Source organism: Sparus aurata, unplaced genomic scaffold, assembly GCF_900880675.1.
Source record: "Sparus aurata unplaced genomic scaffold, fSpaAur1.1, whole genome shotgun sequence".
In the NCBI taxonomy this organism is placed as follows: Eukaryota; Metazoa; Chordata; class Actinopteri; order Spariformes; family Sparidae; genus Sparus; species Sparus aurata.
Genome location: NW_022045107.1, coordinates 137,922 through 150,142, shown reverse-complemented (window position 1 = coordinate 150,142; position 12,221 = coordinate 137,922). Strand labels below are relative to the sequence as shown.

Sequence of the window (12,221 nt, the reverse complement as noted above, 5' to 3'; positions counted from 1 at the left end):
ATTCAATACATATATCTCAACACACTACTGGAACACAATAGTGATTTAATTAATTATCTTTTTAACTGTACAGTTCTTTTCTTTTTCTCAATTAAGTATTGCCACACATTTTTAATCAACATTAATTATCTTAGCTATTTAACCATGAATTATGATAATTTTAGCTCCTTTACCATGAAATATTGTTCATTTTAATCCTTTAACCATTTCACACATATCCATTGAATTATGAACTGAAAATTAGCAAAATGCACCTTTAACACACATAAGAATATCAATTCAGGCTTCAGAGTTTCTGCCTTCCTGATAAATTAACATGTTTAACAGTATTTAACAAGACACACACCCTAAAGTGCATCTCAGAATGAGTACACACACACACAGGAAAATAAATAGCACACCTCGTTTTTCATCAGGTTATCAGAGCAAAATATGCAGCTTTAACTCTTAAAACACACAGTAAACAGTAGCGGCAGGTCACGTTCATGTATCAACAAGTTTTCTGCCCTCTCACATGTTGAATCACCATGTGGCTACTACAGTTAGCATGCGCTAGCGCTACCTAGCTCGAGCAACTCACCAAGTCTCTGCCGAAAACAATAACTCACGGGTCCTCGACCACCTCTCTGCTTCAGGTAGGTACACTTTCCAAGGTTATTCTGTGTTGATAAGTTAGTTAACAACCGCCATTTTCGTGACTTCTTATTAACCTTCTCCTCCGTGTTTCTCATCTGCTCGTACCGCTGCTCTGACTCTCTGCTCTCACTCCGCACCACGCTAACTCTGCGCTCTCACTCCGCACTGTAACTCTCGCGAGAACAGGGTGGGACTACTTTTTCTTAAAAATCATACATCTACTTTTTTTTATAATGCAACAATTAATGACTGAGTGTGTGCAAAATTAATATTATTGACAGAATAATAAACTAAAGAGGGTTAATTAATAAAAAATATATTTTAAAGGAAACAACAATATTATCTACTGGGTTACACTCAAATGCAGCATCCCAGATTTGCAGGGTGCAGTGGTGAAGTTGTTCAATACTGTACTATAGTCAGGATGTTTTCCTGACATCTGCCTCATTTCCCCCATTCATAAGAGTGGGGACAAATCACACCCTAATAACTACCGAGGCATCCGTGTCAGCAGCTGTCTGGGTAAACTATTCTGCAGTATTCTCAATAAAACAATACTAGATTTCCTTGAGGAACACTCCATCCTGAGTAAAAGTCAAATTGGCTTCCTCCCAAAACACGGCACCACCGATCATGCATCACACTTTAATTAACAAACATGTATACCAAACAAAAATGGTAAAATATTCACTTGTTTCATTGATTTCAAGAAAGCTTTTGACTGTATTTCGCGTGAAGGGCTCTATTACAGGCTCCTACACTGTGGTATAGGGGGCAAAATGGATGATCTGGTTAAATAAATGTATTTGGAAAAATATATGTGCTGTTAAAATTGGAGACAAACAAACTGACTTCTTCACCCAGAGAAGAGGTGTACACCAGGGCTGCTCTATTTAATGTGTATATAGGACAGTGGTCTGGAAAGGTCAACAAGGTTGTTGTTGTTTGTACCTTGCAGGACACCATAGTTGAAGTTAAGATACATGTCCATTTCCATGTCCTGTAAGGTAAGCTTGGTTTTATTGGCAGCCTAAATAATTAGGAGATAGTAGCACAAAAACCACCCATCCATTTGACCGGTATATTGATACTGTTCAATTAATTCCTGAACCAAGTTTTTTTACCATAAGTACTAATGTGTAGTGTATGTGTTTTCTACTGTTCGTGAGACTTTGTGGATTCCGGCAGCTAATACACACCCAGATGCTGTGGGTTAAATGTGCTGTTGAGCTGGATCAATGTGCTGCTCCTGGCCTCTCCCTCCTCGATAGAGAGGTGAAGTCTCTGTTTTATGCTGATGACCTTGTTCTACTGTCTCCTACTGAACAAGGACTACAGCAACAGCTGGACATAGTAGATAAGTACTGTCAGAACTGGGCCCTGGCAGTAAATATGAAGAAAACCAATGTCATGATCTTTCATGACCAGCCTCACAACAACACTGCTCTCCAAACACCAATCAGAGCAAAGCAAATTATAACACAATGTAAAGAAACCTGTCTGGAACATTGGAAAGAAGAAACTAAAAGCCAAAGTAGATTAGAATGTTATCTGACCCTAAACAGAGATTATGAACCAGCAGAATATCTCTCTACTGTCAGAGATAGAAAACAGAGACAGATCCTGACCCGGTTCAGGCTCAGACGGATCCTGACCCGGTTCAGGCTCAGACGGATCCTGACCCGGTTCAGGCTCAGACAGATCCTGACCCGGTTCAGGCTCAGTGATCACAAACTGACAATCCAAACAGCAAGACACAAAAAATCATGGCAACCAAAAGAAAACAGAACATGTGGTCACTGTTCAACAGGTGAGGTCGAGACAGAGATGCACTTTCTCCTACAGTGTGACACATTTCAATGTGACAGTGAATGACCGACACACACACACACACACACACAGGGTATACTGTATACATAATTAAGGTAAATCAAACTTGGTGTTGTGTTGGTGTTCATGATAAGATGGGCATTATTAGTTTATATGCCAGCAGGGACATGGGAAGAAGGATCGACACTTTGCTGCCTCCCACAGTTCAGACCTTGAACTACAGCTCACTGACAGAAGAGAAGCTTTTATCAGTCAGGCTTCACTCAGTGTTGTAGAGAGCGCTGTTGTTATCTCAGCTGAATGCTGCTCAGTTGTAAAGTTGTTGTTGTGCTGCTGTACAGCCTATAGCACTGTAATATACTGTGGTCCAGGAGGGCAGTGCTGCATATTCAAAGACTGATATGATGAACCCTGAGCATGGTTTCAGAGGACACTTGTGTTTGAGTTTGCTCAGGTTGATAATGTGGCTGCTCATGTCCGGTTTCACAGAAATGTGACTCATTAGAGTCAAACCTCTGTGACCAGCATGAGGCTGAGGATGAGGTTTACTTGTTTGTTTTCCTTTTTGATTAAAGAGGAAGCACCAAGCACCAAGTGTGGTTGTTGCTGTTTGCATGTGAGAAGCTGAAAAAAAAAGACTCTATAATGCTGCAAAAATCAAACACATAAACACCTGGCTAAATACTGTATTGCTTTTGTGGTAGTTCCTGTTACACATCGCCCGCTTCCAAAACAAATGGACATGCTAGCCAGATCAAAATCCTTCAGCAGAAGACCAGGAGTGGACTCCTTTCACAACCACTTGCATCTTTTACCTGTAGTTTAAAAATAAAATCCAAAAATAGTTTCACTCTTCACCACAGAGCAGCCATGCACAGCTCACACACTGACTGAAGATTGTGTTGATCAGATGTGATAATATTCAGAGGAAAGCTGGCAGTGAAGCAGACGGTCTACAGCTCTGAGACTGTAGCTGCCCTGTGTTGTTTTCTCACTTTTAAATGTAGCATTTTCAACACTGGCTCAACACTAAAGGCTGATCAGCTGTCAGACCACTGAATTCTGCTGGTGGCCAATATGGCCCTGGTGGTGCTCATACCGCTTTTGTCCACAGGGGCCGCCACAAACATGAAAGTTTCTTGCAGTAGCTTTAAATGGAAATTAACACTATTCAGAAAAGGTTCAATATCAGCAAAATGGAGAAAATCAGCCATCAGGGAAGTCAGACAATAAAATATGGTATGATGGTAATGGGTAATTCAAATGCTACAGTTTTACAGTTTAGGTTGATTATTATTTCTATTGTTTTGAACAGTAAAGTAGAACCCTGTGAAACACTGAGGTGAACTTCAGTGTGGTTGTTTGATTTGTTCGGCCTTCTCGTTGTTGTCTGTCATGGTTTCCTTTGATCTCAGGATGTGGGCTGAATGTTGGCTGAAAGTGAACAGTAAGAACTCTGACAGCATCGACGGAGGATGGAGGTCGCTTCACTCTGCCTCATAATCTGTAAGTAATCTAACTTTTTCCATAAGACATACTTCGGTTGGATCATTCATTTTTAATACCAATACTTCAGGGGTTTGTTTTCTACACTGATTATTACTTAAGATTTCACTCTGTCATTGTCAAGAGTGGGTACTGAGACAAGGAAATGCAGTTTTACATAAAACCAGAAGTTCACAACACATTAGGGTAAAGGTGTGGAGAGTGACAGTAAGCAGGAGAATGATACGCCAAGATAGATACAATATCAACAGAAGGTACAGAATTGAAAAGGCTATTGTAGTTTATGGGCTTTCCTCCTCAAAGGTGTCAGTGTGTAGTTTGATGATAAAAGTATTCTGCGGAGGCAAGGCTGGGTGGAATGATAGAGCAATCTTTATTGAAACAGAATCTTGAGCCCTGCGTCCAGATCAGAAGCGGCCGCGTTCTGATATTATCAAATCTCTGGAAAAAGCAATGCCAAAATGCTTCTCCCTCTGACCGATCAGAACTCCTATCAGCCCTTGATCTAAGGAGTTCTACTAGGTGCCAACCCTTCTCTTCTCTCTTTGCACAGGCCTTTAGAGACCCTTTCCAGTACACACCCACTTCTTCTAATTGGTAATTTTGGTATATTATCCCATAGACTAAAAGAGGAGTTGACCTGTTTCTCTACTCTTCTCCCATAACTCATCTGGCTTGGCTGCGGTCAACTGTCGGTCTTGTCCCCAAAATGACCCAAAGGGGTTCCCCATCCTTCTACGGGAACATAAACATTTGGGCATCTCCCACCATTTGGCGGGGGCCAACCTCAGGTTTTAGTACTTTATGATGGCCTGCCGTCTGCTAACCTTTAGCCCTCACCAGTTGAAAAACTACTTTAGGACCCCTGGAGCTGTGAGCCTCACTCTGTCTGCACTCCTTAACTCATATAAGGGGAAACAATTAGTCATCAGTCAATCTACCAAGTAAACTCAAAAAACAGAATGTGTTGCCATCCAGATACCTCACTATAACAATAGTGAGCTGACGGTTGGTCTGATCACTTCAGAACCAAACATGCAGGGTTTGATGTCAGTAAGATTAGATGTCAATCTGATGTTTTTAAAATCACGTCTTCTATTTCCTGTTTGAACCACCATCAGCCACCCTGAGCATCAACCCTGACAGATCCCAGTTCTTTCGGTATGAACGGATCTCTCTAAGCTGTGCAGGGCCAGGAAACTCTACTGACTGGACACTGAAGAGAAACACTTCATATAAGACATCCCAGTCATGTAAGGGGGGCTTCGGATACCCACGTGACTCTGTCTGCACCCTCAGGAGAGCCAATCCATTTGACACCGGGGTGTACTGGTGTGAATCTGAGCAGGGCGAGTGCAGCAAACCCATCAACATCACAGTGACCGGTATGCTTATGTTTTCTTTCACATTGTGTTTTATGCTTCAGTTTGACAAAGAGATCATAAATCGGTTATCTATATCTGAGGCCTGGGACTTTCACATGGAGAGGCCCTCTATGTTGGCAGAGACCAGGACTAACATGTCGTTTGCGAGCCATCTTCTCTCTCTTGACGACCGAAGAATATTTATTTCAATAAAAATCTGCCAGATTATTACTTTAAATATGACGCGAGGCTGAGCTGCATCATCTGTCCATTGTCATGTTACAGTTTACTCTGTGTTTTATCATCTCTGTCGATTCAAGACAAATGCAACTCACAACATGGCACAGTATGATGTAAATACTGATAAGGTGAAATGTCATCATGGCGCATAGCAAACAGTGAGGGGGAAAAGTTTTGTCAACTCTAATAAAACGTAAGGATGCAAAAGTAACATTTGCAGAGTCCTGCCTCCACCATGGTTTGAATGTTCCAGCTGTGTGGCCTTTGTCCTCACTCCTCGACGAGCTTCCATCACATCTTTAAAAACATTTTAGGTCAAATGACAAAGTGAATTGGACGGTAGGTGATGGTTGATGATGTAAATTTACTTATGGAAATAAGACGTGGTGTTATATTTGGACTAAATGTCGGCTTTGCCTTTCTGTATTTCAGAGGGTGATGTGATCCTGGAGAGCCCTGCACTTCCTGTAACAGAGGGAGACAATGTGACACTTCGCTGTTCCTACAAGGAAGGAACAGAAAATAATCCTACTTCTGATTTCAGCGCTACATTCTTCAAAGACGGTGTATTCATCGGTACTGAGCCTGCAGGAAAGATGATCCTCTCTTCGGTGTCGAGGCATCATGAAGGCTTCTACAAGTGTGAACACCCTGAAAAAGGACAGTCGGAGCAGAGCTGGCTGTCTGTGACAGGTGAGCTGATCTTCTGCTCTCTGTATGTCACAACATGTCGGGCTGTTTGAGACTATTCTGGAAAATTCAGTGTGATATTTGGATCATGTTTCATGTCTGAAACTGATCGATATCTTCCTCACAGGTCAACCATCGAATTCCTCTCTTCATCCTCCTCCCATGTCTCTGCACAAGCTGGTGTGGACCATCCTGCTCTTCAACATCTGCACTGCCATCCTCATCCTCGCCATATACACCTACAGAAGGTGCACTCAAGGTAAGAATCCGTCTCATACAATATCATTACTGCTGTACTGATCATCTGATCTGGTGTCCTCCTCAAAGAGAGACACGTCAAAGCATCACGCCAGAGAGTGATCTGATTGGTCAGTAGTCTGGCCGTCATTGCGATACAAACCTCCAAACGTGGTTCCTGTAAGCTGTACTGTAGGTTACCATGGTGATAGACCTTAATAAAATGGGGCCAGTACGAGATGGCAGAAAACCAAAGCCAAGACCAGGCTCATCGTTAGACCTGGACATTCCAGGCTATAGCCCCGGATGTTTTGGGAATATCTCCAAATCTCTGTGCATAAAAAAAAAAAAAAATCAAATATAATCACCTGATGATGAAAACAGCCCCAGAGGTTTTTATGTGGTTGTATATCGAACGGCCAGCAGCCACAAACGCAACATTTTCACCAGGAGCTGACCTGGATTTCCTTATGACATATTCCCATATATGGGCAGAGTCAGAATAATGTGTTGCAAATTCAACATCAGTGTTATACTTTTCCCCTCTATGCCTCACTGATAATAGCAGAGCCGTCTGTTAGCACACTGTTTAGTTCCATTGCAATGTTTATAGCAGTTAGTTATTCTGGATATACAGAAGTTACAGTAGTTAGTTATTCTGGATATACAAGGTTTACAGGAGTCAGTTATTATGGATATACAGAGGATCATTGGAAAAAAAAAAGTTGCAGCCAGAGCAAGAAGACATGGAGAGTGAGACATCATCTCCCGAACCTCTGATAATACTTTCATTAGCTCAGGTCAGCCAGCCGTTGCTTTGAATCAATGGTGGTCCTGTGTTACTAGCTAGTAGCCAGCCTCTGCACCTCACTAGCTTATAGGACACTTCATTTTGATAACTAAAGAGACAAACTTACTTACGTATCCTACCAGCTCTGTAGGATCGAAATCATGTTCTTCATAAGCCATCCTTCGTTTTCCATGAACTTGTTCCATTACGTATACTAGTACAATACTGTAGTAATGCAGATAGACAATGAAGTGAAGAAATTATAATAGGGAATGTTCTACCTGCTCTAATAGCCTATGCACACAGCACAGGTCTTATTACAGGCTATAATATCTTTACGTAAACATCACTCAGTCAGCCTATAGTGAGGGAAAATTAGCTTTATGTGTGATTAGAATATGACGATGAGGATGAAATGATTGGCCTTCCTCTCCTTCTCAAACAGCCCAATTTTCAAATTTTCCCACACCCCCATTAAAAAAAGACTCTATCTGCAGGGCTAAAGCCCCGAATGTTTTGCACACCTGGCCAAGCCTAAAAAAGGGCCAGCTAACCCACACAGCTCGCTATGTGACAAAGGCCTCAGTATGTGGCTAACATGGTGAACAAGGCCAACAGAGCAGAGCTGGTTGTCACAGAAAGCAGGAAGTGAAATGAAACCATGCAAGATGGGAAAAAGAAAAAAAGGTGGAATTAAATTCTTCAAATGACTTCAGACTTTCTCTGCTCTGGTTTTCCTGCAGGAGAGGTCGCCTGATCATCTGGTGCTCGACTGAAGAAGAAGAAGAAGAAGAAGAAGAAGAAGAAGAAGAGCCTGTGTGCTGCCCAATATGAATGGAAAGAAGCTAATATTCTTATTTCTTTATTTATCATCTTTAAGCATGTCTTTGCCAGTATAACACGACGCCTACATAGTTTAAAAAAAATTATGATGCATGCACTGAACCAACCACAAACATTCTGGTTCTCAAATCTGATGAGTCGTTTGTTTAAACATACAGAAAGATGGCGGACACATTGTAAATATGCTTGATGTTGTGTACGAAATATTATCTACATTTCTTATTCCAATGTAATGATGTCCAACAGTTATATACTGTGTTATGATGCTTTGACTTCTGGACTGAAGTTTGCAATAAAATAACTTTGTAACACATTTAATATGGTCACAGTCAGGAACATTTTGAGCAGAAATTCATCTGGTGGAAATACATTTACCATATAAGAACTTCTTTGGTGACGTATCCACGAGATGTATTCACTATATGCTGTGTAATAAAATGTTTTTCTTTTGTATATAAAATGTGAGAGATAATCGCTGACATACCTTTTTGTGTGTGTGTGTGTGTGTGTGTGTGTGTGTGTGTGTTAAACTATTTGCAATTCTTTATGGAAAGTAACAATTGATGTTACTTTGTAAATCGTAAAAAATAATATTGTGTAGTTCTTTTATAAACAATATTTGGATGCCATTAGTAAAATTACTAACTGGTAAACTATCAATTCATGTTTATTAATATTGCTTATTATAAAGTGTAACTCATGTCAGTGAGTTCTTTTCAGCAAAGAAATATGTTTAATACATTAAGTCAAATGTGTTACTTACCATCTTCTGTGGGAACTTGTGTCCACTTTTCATCTGTGTGCTGCACTGATATTATTTCCTAAGTGATTATTGATCCTGTTAAACACACATGTCTAAAAATATCTTGATTCAGCTCTGAACGTAACTGCATTCATATTCAGATCTTATTCATCACATTACAGCAGGGACAAACAACCGTGTGCCATAAAGACAAATGTATGTTTTTAAATCAATTTAAAGTACTAGTCATAATTCATTATCTATTTCACAAACTCTCTTTGGAGTCCTCATTAACAATCTGTCATGTGCACTGAATTCCCATCATGGAAAAATCCCCTCAGGCACTGAGTGAAGCTGTTTCGTTTCCTCCAAAGCAGCCACACTTCACAGTCAGCACACAAAACAGAAAGTAAACAGCACAACTGTTGCACTCAGTATTGAGCACAACAAGGTAAGTTTGTCCTACTCATAAATAGTTTAGGTACGACATCAAGCAGATATCAGTTCATATGTCATTACTAATGAGGAGTTTCACTATTTGTTTTTGTCAGATGGCTGCAGTAACTCAGGCTTTTCATCTGGTGTTCTTGGACTTGATCGACACTTTGCTGCCTCCCACAGTTCAGACCTTGAACTACAGCTCACTGACAGAAGAGAAGCTTTTATCAGTCAGGCTTCACTCAGTGTTGGAGAGAGCGCTGTTGTTAGTGCAGCTGAATGCTACTCGCCACACTACTCTACGTTTTATCCTCTTGAAGGGCTCTTCATCATGTGCATTTTGGAGAGGGACACTTCCAACAAAACTGGGTGTTTTTAATGAGACGTCAAGAAATTTCCAGCCGTTTTTGTGGGGGCAAAAACATCATATTTACCAACAGTTTACTGCTCTGAGTGCTCTTACTTTTCATATTTAAGCTATAATATGAACTTTTACTTGATCCAGGATTGAATCACATATAAATGCAGTGTTATAATTAAATCACTAGGGGGAGCTCCTTATCTGTTTCAGGTTTAAGTCCAGTATTGTGTGAATAAAGTGAGCATTTTTAAAAAAGTGAGAGTGCTTTATTTCATGTAGCGAACATAAAAAAGGAGAGAATTATAAAAACATACAATAATCTGAGTCATATTTACAGAATTAATATGAAAAATAACAAAGATTAAATAAAGAATTTATACTTTATCATAAATACAAAGCAAGGTTAAATAAACGTCTCCTAACCCCAGGTGTCAAATCTTATTGTATCACATTACAATATGCATTCACAATTTAAACAAAAGCTCATGTGGTCAACACATGAAGAGATTTACAGAAATTCAGAAGATTTTTTTTTTTTTTACAAACTTGAATAAATAAATTTGTTAACATTTAAAAGGTTATCCATAACACAAACTTTTACCCTACTTGTCCTCCGTCCTGGTTGTGCAACGTAACCTGCAGTGTCATTTTCATAAAAACATGCCGTTCATAACGTCGCTGTGTAACGACCTGCAGGTGTGAAGTCCTTCTGTGAAGGACAGGATTTCTTACATGAAGTGTGATGCTAATGATCGCAGAACCGTCTCATCAGAAGTCTTCTAAAGTCAGACTTTCACCAGTAATTTAAATAAAAGACACAAGTGCAACATTACAGACAGTTTAAAGAGCTGCTCTCAGATCAGCCGTACCCATTTTAGATTCTAGACTGTAGCTAAAGGCCAGTTAGCTTTGGTCTGCTAACACGACTTTAGTCTCCATTTGTTAAATCCACAAATGACTTGTTCCTGTGATTATCATGTAAAAAAGTATTTTTCTGTAGTGAATCAATTGTCCTGAAAACTGTGCTGTAATCTTGTGTTTTAGAAATCTAGCATAAGGTAGCTAGTTAGCACAAGCAGGCTAATCATGATCTACACATCAAATAGTAAACGTGCTGAATTGTTTGTGTTTGTGTACAACTACTTAACCTGCCTTTAATTGCCCCCCATAGACAAATAAAGTTTTCTGAACTGAATTGAATGTTAAGTTCATGGGGTGTCGGAATAATTGGGGACAACATGTTTAACCAACTGGGAATATTCACATGAACAAGATAAACATGTCAAGTCAGAATGACAATTTGAGAAAGTCAGAGAAGAGATAAGATTTTTAAAAATCTCTTACTATGCTTGAAGGAAAGGTTCATCTTTTTTCTGACATAAGAGGCAAGAACGATGAGAAGCCTGATAACTACAAACTATTAAACTGTTTGCAGTGCAGAACAAAACTCCAATAGAACCTAGTCACAGTCTACATTGAGTTTATAATCCCTGAATGAATGTATACATGACAGGCACAATGGATGGATTCACAGGTTAAGGCACATTATAATCAATACTTTTTTTTTCCAAGTATTTCTTTGGCCTTTACGGCTTTTATTTGACAGTGGCTAGATCAGAAGGGGAGGGGCTGTCATGCAGTATAGGTCTTCAGTAGGATGCAAACCAGGGTCCACTGTGTTTCTGGCATGCGCTCTAACCATTCGACTACCTGCACAGCCCCTTTACGGCTTTTTTGATAGCACAGCTGAAGAAGGCGACAGGAAACAGGGTGAGAGAGAGAGAGAGAGGGAGATTGACAAGCAGCAAAGGGCTCCAGGCCGGGAGTTGAACCCGGGTCTGCTGCAGCGAGGACAAAGCCTCTGTACATGGGATGCTGCTTTACCTACTGAGCTAAACGACGCCCCATAATCAATACTTTTGTTTCTAGAATGATATTCAGAAACTCTGTTTACATCTGGAGAAACTGTAACGCTCCCACTCCGCTTTATAAAGTGTCATTGGAGGTTCCTCCTGCTCAGAGGTCTCATTAAAACTTAAACCCACTAACATCGGGCTTTTGTTTGCAATGGGAATGTGTAAACTGTGTTACACCCGAGTTTTTATCACCTAAGCGCAGCTTTGACCTAAAAATTAGACCTGAGTGAACAGGCTAAATTCTGATGCATTTCCTGCTACATGAATTGATGACGCGTCATCATCATCATCATCTGGTGGCACATTAATAAGGAAGGAATTTGGGATTCTTCTGATCGGAGGAGAGAGGAAGGAGAAGTAAAGCTAGGCACTTCAGATAAAAATTACAGACAGTCTGTCTTGACTGGGGAAAGTCTGATGTGGGTCAATACATTAATAGATTAAATAATTCTTAAAAACCTTCGTAAACATGCTTATTTAAAAAAAAAAAACAGCATTATAAAACAGTTCATAGGATAGCAAGTTAAACCTGAGTGCAAACAAAATCTTTGGATGAAACGATACTAGACTTCACCTGTGTGGTGCCTAGAAATACATTCTCTTTTCTTCAGACAGCTGAGCTTTTGTA

At 40.1% G+C, this 12,221-nt stretch overlaps 1 protein-coding gene across 1 annotated transcript in view; it reads left to right on the top strand.

The window, feature by feature from the left end:
* The first annotated feature begins 3,879 nt into the window (after positions 1–3,879).
* The window catches only part of LOC115577650 (Fc receptor-like protein 5), a 43,093-nt gene continuing 34,751 nt past the window's right edge, over positions 3,880–12,221 (top strand). Inside the window, exons 1-4 of the mRNA XM_030410552.1 lie at positions 3,880–3,972; positions 5,094–5,357; positions 6,009–6,269; positions 6,394–6,525. Coding sequence (XP_030266412.1) covers positions 3,942–3,972; positions 5,094–5,357; positions 6,009–6,269; positions 6,394–6,525 — 688 coding nt within the window. The 5' untranslated portion in view covers positions 3,880–3,941. The remainder of the gene's footprint in view (positions 3,973–5,093; positions 5,358–6,008; positions 6,270–6,393; positions 6,526–12,221) is intronic.